Source organism: Ictalurus punctatus, chromosome 2, assembly GCF_001660625.3.
Source record: "Ictalurus punctatus breed USDA103 chromosome 2, Coco_2.0, whole genome shotgun sequence".
Taxonomy (NCBI): domain Eukaryota; kingdom Metazoa; phylum Chordata; class Actinopteri; order Siluriformes; family Ictaluridae; genus Ictalurus; species Ictalurus punctatus.
This window is the reverse complement of record NC_030417.2, coordinates 40,002,003-40,012,002: the sequence shown is the minus strand read 5'-3', so window position 1 is coordinate 40,012,002 and position 10,000 is coordinate 40,002,003. Positions and strand designations below refer to the sequence as shown.

General features: G+C 46.7%; 2 protein-coding genes across 6 annotated transcripts in view; both read right to left on the bottom strand.

The window, feature by feature from the left end:
- Positions 1-98, bottom strand: part of cpt1a2b (carnitine palmitoyltransferase 1A2b) — a 55,252-nt gene extending 55,154 nt beyond the window's left edge. For all 3 annotated transcript variants that reach the window (XM_053676895.1, XM_053676889.1, XM_053676906.1), the window contains exon 1: positions 1-98. This exon is cut by the window's left edge and continues 8 nt beyond it. The gene's annotated coding sequence lies outside the window, so the exon portion shown is untranslated.
- A 3,362-nt stretch (positions 99-3,460) lies between these two features.
- Positions 3,461-10,000, bottom strand: part of brsk1b (BR serine/threonine kinase 1b) — a 31,752-nt gene continuing 25,212 nt past the window's right edge. Inside the window, exons 14-20 of one of the 3 annotated variants that reach the window (XR_008393685.1) lie at positions 9,476-10,000; positions 8,935-8,983; positions 8,675-8,798; positions 8,048-8,249; positions 7,865-7,954; positions 4,469-6,012; positions 3,461-4,027 (exon numbers count right to left, since the gene is read on the bottom strand). The exon at positions 9,476-10,000 is cut by the window's right edge and continues 79 nt beyond it. Coding sequence is in view for 2 of the 3 variants with exons in the window: in XM_053676864.1 (XP_053532839.1) it covers positions 5,804-6,012; positions 7,865-7,954; positions 8,048-8,249; positions 8,675-8,798; positions 8,935-8,983; positions 9,476-10,000 (1,199 nt within the window). In the remaining variant the exon portion in view is untranslated. Of the gene's footprint in view, positions 6,013-7,864; positions 7,955-8,047; positions 8,250-8,674; positions 8,799-8,934; positions 8,984-9,475 lie in introns of all 3 variants that reach the window. The other 2 variants (XM_053676864.1, XM_053676880.1) reach the window with 2 other exon arrangements.

Sequence of the window (10,000 nt, the reverse complement as noted above, 5' to 3'; positions counted from 1 at the left end):
GTTAATCCAGGTGAGTAAAGTGTGAAACTTTAGGAGATTTTAAAGATATTTCTGCTCTGCTCAGACTGGGTGTGTTTACTGTGGAGTTACCCCACCAACATTCTGCAAGCACCGCCTCCTGAGCTGCGATTGGCTGAGAGTGTCCGTCTTTCTGAACGCTGATTGGTTGATCCTCAGCAGCAGCATTTATAAACAGTAAAACTTGAAGAAGAAGCGTTTCTCATCACATATACATTACAGCAGTGGTTTTCAAAGTCGGGGCCGCCAGCGGGCGCCCGGGGGGCCTCAACAATTTGGTGTGAAAAATAAATTCTCACTCTCAGACAACCACACACACACACACACACACACACACACACACAATCAATTCCTAATGTAATGTAATGTAAAGATGTAAGATGTAATTATTAATTTAAAAAAAAAAAAAGGGGGATATATTCAGAAGTCTGTATTTTTAATGTGTTTTAAAGACATCTTGCAAAAGGGGGGCCTCGGTCAAATGTTAATGCCATTTGGGGGGCCTTGCCCTGGAAGAGTTTCAGAACCCCTGCATTACAGCACAGGTCGGGGTCAGAGCGCAGGGTCAGCCATGATAGAGCGCCCCCTGGAGCAGGGACGCTTATCTCGATCTTCCTGTAATACATCTGTTAATTTAATTAATGTTTGTTCGTGTTTATTGTTTATTTTATTCATTATTGTTTGTCTATTCCTTTATTTGTTGTTGTTGATTAATTAATTTGCTCTGGCAGCATCGTTAAAACAGTCACACCAGTAAAGCGCCTTGCTCGAGGGCCCAGCAGCGTGGAGGTGCTGGGGTTTGATCCCCCAAACTTCTGATCACAAACGCACAGCTTTAACCGTTGACCCACCACTGACCAAATTCAGTACTTTACCAGGAATATTCACATGGCCTAAACATGGAATATTACTAACATATTTATAAATATATACCTGCAGACTGCATAATCTTATTCTAAAAGTTATGCCCCCCCCTGCTCTAAGTATGTTTCATCCATCCATCCGTCCATTTTCTATACCGCTTATCCTACAGGGCCGCGGAGAACCTGGAGCGTATCCCAGAGGGCATGGGGCACAAGGCGGGCTACACCCTGGACGGGGTACCAATCCATCGCAGGGCACAATCACACACACACTCACACACTACGGACACTATGGACATGCTGATCAGCCTACCGTGCGTGTGTTTGGACTGGGGAGGAAACTGGAGAACCCAGAGGAAACCCCCGCAGCACGGGGAGAACATGTAAAGTAGTTCCATCACTCTTTATAACAACATTATTGCTGAGAAACATTACATTTTTTCCAAACAGTAAAGAGACGACAGACAAGTGGTCCATTTTTTCCTTCATGATGTTTATTGTTCTTTATTTATCACAGGCAATAATAATAGTGCACTTTTTATTTGAAGTATAATACAGACATTTCATTTCCTCCTTCATGGTTTTTCTCCCCCCAACATATTTAATGACTTCCATCATCATTTGAAAAACATGGTTTCTACTGTGCTGTGGTTTTTTTGGAGGGGTGGGGGGGCATGTAGGTGTAGGGGGGATGTATGTGTAGGGGGGGATGTATGTGTAGGGTGGGGGGCATTTAGGGGAGTACAGATTTACAATCTTATCTGATATAATCAATAACAATGACGGCGATAATTAATAATCATAAGTATAGAATGGACAAAGAACAAAGAGGAGAGTAATGTGTGCTTACAGCGAGTGGGGGAGTGGAGGTATGTGTGGGGGGTATGTGTGCGGGGGTTGGGGGTATGTGCGGGGGGTATGTGTGCGGGGGTTGGGGGTATGTGCGGGGGGTATGTGTGTGGGGGTTGGGGGTATGTGCGGGGGGTATGTGTGGGGGGTATGTGTGGGGGGGTATATGTGCGGGGGTTGGGGGTATGTGTGCGGGGGTTGGGGGTATGTGTGGGGGGTATGTGTGCGGGGGTTGGGGGTATGTGCGGGGGGTATGTGTGCGGGGGTTGGGGGTATGTGCGGGTGGTATGTGTGGGGGGTATGTGTGCGGGGGTTGGGGGTATGTGTGGGGGGTATGTGTGCGGGGGTTGGGGGTATGTGCGGGTGGTATGTGTGGGGGGTATGTGTGCGGGGGTTGGGGGTATGTGCGGGGGCAGGCAGGGAGATTATGATATAAAAAGGACAAAGTATAATAATGAGAGAAAGAGTACATAGATGAGGTATATAAATGGTGATACACGTGTGAAGGAGACGATTGAAGAGAGAACTGAATTGTGTGCATGTGTGAGAAGACGGAGTGGAGTACGGTGAGGAGAAGAGAAGAAATGAGAGGAGAGGAGAGAGGAGGAGAGAGGAGAGGCGAAGTGAAGAGGAGAAGAGAGGAGCGAGGAGGAGAGGAGCGAGGAGGAGAGGAGAGAGGAGGAGAGGAGAGAGGGACATTCAGTGGTGGTGATGGAGGTGTGGTAGATGTGTGTATAAATTAATTTCACATTCACTCACGGCCGAGTATTCACAACACCGCTCTCCTCACACAAACACACACACACACACACACACAAACACACACACACACACACACAGACTCACTCGAGGTAACTTCCTCCATGATCAGATGCATGAATTGTGCAGGTTGCAGTGTGTGTGTGTGTGTGTGTGTGTGTGTGTGTGTGTGTGTGTGTGTGTAAACAATCAGTCCGAGTCAGTGTTCCACATGTTCAGCTTGTGATTAAGGCATTTCGAGTGTTCAGTAACTCATTAACTCCACACTCTGTCCATCATTCTGTCCTTCACTCTGTCCATCACTCTGTCCTTCACTCCGTCCTTCACTGTCCTTCACTCTGTCCATCACTGTCCTTCACTCTGTCCATCCCTCTGTCCTTCACTCTGTCCATCACTCTGTCCTTCACTCTGTCCATCACTCCATCCTTCACTCTGTCCATCACTCTGTCCATCCCTCTGTCCTTCACTGTCCATCACTCCGTCCTTCACTCCATCCTTCATTCTGTCCTTCACTCTGTCCTTCATTGTCCTTCATTCTGTCCTTCATTGTCCTTCACTCTGTCCATCCCTCTGTCCTTCACTGTCCATCACTCCGTCCTTCACTCTGTCCTTCACTCCGTCCTTCACGCTGTCCTTCACTCTGTCCATCCCTCTGTCCTTCACTCTGTCCATCCCTCTGTCCATCACTCCGTCCTTCACTCCGTCCATCATTCTGTCCTTCACTCCGTCCTTCACTCTGTCCTTCACTCTGTCCTTCACTCTGTCCTTCACTCTGTCCTTCACTCTGTCCATCCCTCTGTCCATCACTCCGTCCTTCACTCCGTCCTTCACTGTCCTTCACTGTCCTTCACTCTGTCCTTCACTGTCCTTCACTCTGTCCTTCACTGTCCATCACTCCGTCCTTCACTGTCCTTCACTCTGTCCTTCACTGTCCTTCACTCTGTCCTTCACTCTGTCCATCACTCCATCCTTCACTCTGTCCTTCACTCTGTCCTTCACTGTCCTTCACTCTGTCCTTCACTCTGTCCATCACTCCGTCCTTCACTCCGTCCTTCACTGTCCATCACTCCGTCCTTCACTCCGTCCTTCTGTCAGCTGGTCTTCACCCCTCTGTGAGTCCCTGTGCAGGACCAGGTCAGCTTTGTGCTCTTCTGAGGTCTCTCTTCATGATGGTGTTCCTGTGTGATGGTGTTCCTGTGTGATGGTGTGATGGTGTGATTGTGTGACGCTGCTCTACACAGCTTTAGAAAGTAAAAGCAGGATTTGGGGATGAAGTTGGAACAGATGAAGTTGTCTGGTCTACTGCGAGGATCTGAGTTGTTGTTGTTTTTAGAATAAAGCTGTAACATGAGGAAGTTGTAGAATATTAGTGAGTAAATGTGTGAACAGGAACCGTCATGGTGTGGATTCGCTGAAGCAGGAACGTCCTCGAGCTCTGAATCGAGCGTGCAGGAAGATCTACAGCGTTTATTTTAGAAAACAAACCACAAAGTTCTCAGATCCGCGTCTTTGCTTGAAGCAGAACTTTCGATATTTACCTGAAATGAGAAGTAACATTACAGTCTTATTCTTTATCTAAAGGACCTGAGTCATTCTTATAAAATAAAAACGGTATTCTGGTAGCAGTAGACCTCACAACGTTCCTCCTCAAAACATCACAACCTCATCCCTGAACCTTTTCAGTCCCTTTAACGTGGCCTTAAAACACATCTGTAGCTTCGAGTGTATTGCTGTAGTCCAGATGTTTTATTCTTCATGTTTTTATTGGCGCTAAACACAGGAACCATGAGAAACCGGTTGTGTTGTCTGGGTGTGCAGGAGGAATGAAACCCTACAACCTTACAGTCTTTTGTTTACTACTTAGGTGTAGATCTGTCAGAGGGGGAGGGGCTTAAAGAGAGAGAGAGAGAGAGATGGGGAGAGAGTGTGTGTGTGTGTGTGTGTGTGTGTGTGTGTGTGTGTGTGTGAATACTGCTCACATTCAGTACATGGATCTGTCTCTGAGTGTTTGCTTTGGGTTTTTGTGGTTAACATTCTTAATGATGCTGAAGAAGGCGGAACTTCACTTCTCCTCCTCTTCCTCTTCCTCCTCCTCTTCCTCCTCCTCCTCCTCCTCACCAAGTCTCAGTTCAGTTTATAAACTTTTTTTTATTTCTTCATGATTTTGCCAAATATTTACTGCCAGGAACATCTGAGGTGTGAAGTTCTTCTCCAAGTCCTTTCTTGCTCTTCTTTCACTTGTCGTCATTGTTGTGTTGTATTTGTTTTTTATTTGATTTTTATTGTTGTGAAATGAAAAAGAAGTAGAACAGAAACACAAACAGAACTGAAACAGCAGCTTTTCAACGTAAAACTTTTGCAGCATGATTTTAATGTTTGGGAACGAAATGAACGTGACAAATTTTCCAGCCACTGCTTCATCTGTTCGCCTGCTAACTCTACAGCACCCATTTAAATAAATAAATAAATAAATAAATAAATAAATAAATAACACCTTTAAAATAAATGTACTCGGATCTTAAATGAAATAAATACTTTTAAAATAGCTTTTTTTGTTCGTTTATCTTTGACATTCTTCACTTGATTGGATTCGTTCGCTCTGAATTCTCTTCTTCTTTCGGGTTGTTTTGGACTCCGAGCCGCCGTGTTCTCGTGTTCCGGAGGGGTAAAAGGAGGTTTAAACATCAGAGGATTAAACCGTGCCGTGCTCAGAGACTGTGTTGGGGTTTGATTTGCTTTCACACACCGGATGCTCTACACACACCTCACTTCCAGCGTGTTAATCCGGCGCGAGGCGAGGTTCTGTCTGCGCTCCAATCCACGTTTCCTCCACGTGTCCCCGGAGCGCACGAATCCGGATTGTTCTCTCGGTGTCTTCAGGAAGGCGGTCTGTATGAGTGACATTTGTTTGAAAAAGGAGTGTGTTTCTATGACGACAAAGATGATGACGTGATGATGAAAACGAGACCATCCTCCGTCCAGGTGATCAGTAACTAATGTGTACGTGGTGTAGCTCCGCCTCGAGATGCTCAGTGTAAGTTCGGACGCGAGATCCTCTGCACGCGCGAGGTGACTGACATCATAGTTCCGGCTCTTTGAGCAGGTTCAGGTGTTCGCAGGTGATTCGTGGTGTCGGTGAGTAACAACATCCATTTCTTCTTCAATACACTAATAGTTTCCTCCCAGCTGGTTGGGGCTACAGGTTTTACCGATGAGGAGTCGGGGGTCTGTGACTGAGGGATTGTGGGAATTTCTGGGTGAGGGGTCGGGGAGAACAGAGTCAAAGCTCTGTATCTGTTTTCCGGAGAGTTCTCTCAAGGCTGAGACTGGGTTCCGTTGGACGACAGGAGGCGGGTCTTGTCCTTGCCCGACCCTTTGCGCTGGATGACGCTACCGCTGCCCCCCGTACCTGCACCGTCTGCACGCTCCGCCCTCTCGTTGTGGTCTCCGCCCCCTTCAGAGCGCCGCGAGTTCTGGCGGGTGGGAGTGCCAGGGGGATGAGAGGAGATCCCGTTCTTCTCATCTGTTAAAGATAAACGGTCAGGGTCTGATTATGGGTCAATTAATATCACTGTCGTCAACATCGTTAACACGGAGGTGGGTGTGGCCAGAACAAACACGAATGAAATCTGCCTGACAGATCGGGTTCAAATAACGACAATAAATATTAACTGACGGCATTATTAAGATATGTGATAATATACTTTTCCTGAAATCTCAGGTGTGATTAGTACTTCCTCCGTGGGTTTTATGAAAAGAAACAGCATTTAAACAGTTTCTTAAAAGTAGCTGACTGGCCCATCACGTACAGTCATGTGAGAAAGTAAGTACACCCCATGGAAATTGTTGGTTAGTGCCTAATAATAAAGCTGATACTGTCTCTATCAAATGACACATAAAACTAACATTTGTAGTAATTTTCACAATTCACAAAAAACAGATCAGTCACATGGAAAAAGTAAGTACACCCCTACATTTATCACACCTTTAAATCCATAAAATTAGAATCAGGTGTTGAAGATCGGGTTCCAGTGATTAGAACCTTCTTAGGGAGTGCAGGTGGAACCGGTCTTATTTATACCCCTCTCATATCCAGTGTCTGGTGTTCCCTTTGTTATTGAGGTGTGTGGTGTCATCATGCCAATATATAAAGAGTTCTGTAAGGCCGATAGAAAAAAGGTTATGGATGGCCCATGAGTCTGGCGAGGGATTTAAAAAGTTCTCCAAATTATTTGAAATACATCATTCCACTGTAAGGAAAATCATCTACAAATGGCGCAGATTTCAAATGACTGACAATTTGTCCAGGACTGACCGTCCCAGCAAATTCAGCACAAGATCAGACCGTCTGATGCAGAAAGGAGTCTCCAAGATCCCCAAAATATCATCACAGGATCCTCAGTAAGTCTTGCAGCTGTTGGTGTGAAAGCGCATGCTTCTACAATCAGAAAGAGATCGCAGAGATTTGACCTGCATGGGAGGCGTGTCAGGAAAAAGCCTTCGCAAGACTACAGTTTGTTTATGAGCATACAGGCAAAGACCAGACCTTTTGGAATAATGTTGTCTGGACAGATGAATCAGAGATAGAGGTGTTTGGCCACAGTAACAGCAGACATGTTTGGTGAAGATCAAAGACAGCTTTTCAGGAGAAACACCTCACACCAACTGTGAATCATGGTGGTGGGAATGTCATGGTTTGTGGTTGCTTCGCTGCCTCAGGGACTGAACAATTTACATTCATTGTTTCAACTATGAATTCTGCATCATATCAAAGAGTGCGTGAAGATAATGTGAAGTTGAACTGAAAGTGTATCGTTCAACAGGATAATGATCTTAAGCACACGAGCAAATCCACCAAGGAACGGCTCAAAAAGAGGAAATGGAGGGTTACGGAACGGCCGAGTCAAAGCCCGGATTTGAATCCCATTGAGATGTTGTTGGTGGATGTGAAATGGGCAGAACATGCAAGAAAACCTTCAAACATCTTGCAACTGAAAGAATATTGCATGGACGAGTGGTCAGAAATTCCAGCGAGCCTGGTGGACAATTATGCAAAACACCTACAAGACGTTATTTCTGCTAAAGGGGGCAATACTAGCTTCTGAGGTCAAGGGTGTACTTACTTTTTCCCACAGAAGAATATCACATCTATTGATATTTCTGTTGATATATAAGTGCATCAACTTTATTGATAGGTGCTGTTTCAAAGAGGATCAAATGTTTGCTCGTCCAAATATGTAAAAATTTCCATGGGGTGTACTTACTTTTTCACATGACTGTATTTTTTTTATATCAAAATGTTCTTCGTGGTGGGTTTTCGCCACACTGCTGTGAGATTATTGATATGTTTGTGTGAGTTTATTATGAACTCTCACCGGCGAGGGCCTGCACAGACGGCTGGTCATGAGTACTGAGCAGCTGAGCCTGGATCGTCTCCACCACTCTCTTAAACCTGCGACTAGGACCTGAAGAACAGAAACATACCACAGACAACATGATCAGAACTCAGAACATTACTTGCCGAACCTACACAGAGTACTGATATAAGCAGTGTACACCTGAGATGAGGGTGAAGGTCACGCTGTAGATTCCAGTCTCCCTTTTCCCTTCCCTCCCTCGCTCTCGTTCCCGCTCGGCCTCGGAGAAGGAGATGTCCACTTGGAATTTGATGGGCTTCTGGAAGACGGAGGAACCACCGGAGGTTTTGTATTCTGCACGGAAACTCGTCTGGGAGATCACGCTGTGGCTCAGCGATGGGATCTGAGGAACACAGGAGAGACGTTACGTTGAAAACCCCAAGCAGCAGAGGGAAGAGAAGTAGGGGAATGAGACGGGGGACGGAAGAAAGGATGGGAATAGAGCATAAAAAAGGAAGGGCACAAAAGAAGGGAAAGGAGTGGGGTGGGAAAAAAAGAGAAGAGAAGAGGTGGGACGGAGGGACAGGGATGGGAAGAGAAAGGAAAGGAATGGAACGGTAAGGAAAAGAAGGAGTGAGAAGAAATGGGAAGAGAAGAAAATAAAAAGTGGAAAGGAAATGAAAGATAGAAAGGAATGAATGCTAAGGGAAAGGAAAAGGTGAAAAAAGAACAACCAATTGAAGATAAAGAAGATAGGAATAGAGAAGATAGAGAAGTTAGAGAAGATAGGAAGAGAGAAGGAAAGGGAACAGTAGGTGGAGCACTAACTGATAGAAAAGCGTGGACGATGTCAGCCTTGATGGAGCTCAGAGGCTTGTCTCGGATTACAACAAAAATCTGCTCCTCTTTTTCCAGACTGATGAAGTTCCCAAACCAAGACTTCTTAGCCAACCTGTAAAGGACAGAGGACAGAGTTATCACACACACACACACACACACACACACACACACACATACACACACACACACACACACACACACACATCTAAAACCCAATCATCTCATCCCTCCTGTGGTTGGTTACTCACTCTGGGCTGGACTCCGGGGTTAGGCTGGACATGTCTTCTGATGTAGGAACTACAGAAACAGAGAGAAGTCAGACGAGATCCTGGGGCTGAGAACTACAGACACCACGTAACATTTCCATGTGTCATTTAGAACAGAATAAATTATTCAGACAGATATATTAATGCAAAAGTTGTTTTTTTTCTGTAACGTGTACGATTATAGTCAGTAGGGTACAATTACAAGGGCGGGGTCAGGATAAACACGTTACTGAGAGGGTGTGGTTAGGCTTGCTGCTGAGATATCTAATCTAATCAGTCCCAGTCCCATATGTTCATACTGATATACGATCAGATTTCGACCATTTATTAATTCAGTTTTGACATTTTAACTGTCAGATTCACATGTCACTGCTGAAGCTCCACCCACTCACAGGGAGAACAGGTGAGACTTCGTGAGCTCAGCGTGGAACCCCGGCCCTGGACAGGTGAGGTGGCTATGCTACCTGCTGTACCTCTGAACTCCTTCAGTCGGTCGTACGTGTTGTGTGTGACTGTTTCTCACCCTGCAGCTTGCGGCGATGGAAGCGTGGTGAACCCAGCAGGTTGTTCTTGAACGAGTTGAGACGACTCCTCCAATGGGCGGAGCTACTAGCAGCCATTCCACCACCTGCGCCGGGGCTGGAGGGGGGAGTGAGGGACAGGGAGCCGCCCCCTGCGCTACTTCCAGCCCCGCCCCCTTCAGCCCGCGAGGAGGAGGAGGAGGAAGAGGAGGACGGTGGGGTGGGAGGGGGGTGCTGGGGGGTTCCAAGGGGGGTGGGAAGCGGGGAATCCTGGGGCGTGACCTGCGACACATGGGCAGAGTTAGGATAGATGGACTTAGTGACGGACTTCAGGACGGAGGGAGCGGGGAAGAAGAAGAAACGAGGGATGGGGGAGAGGAGTGGAGACGGGGAAGGGGAGGGGGAGGGCGGCGTCTGCAGGGGGAGGGACTTCATAGACTGTAGGTGTGGCCGGTCGGTTGCCGCCTTGGATGGAAGCGTCTGGGTTTTTTGATCAGGCACGCGCTGGGCCGCCCGAGGGGCGGGGC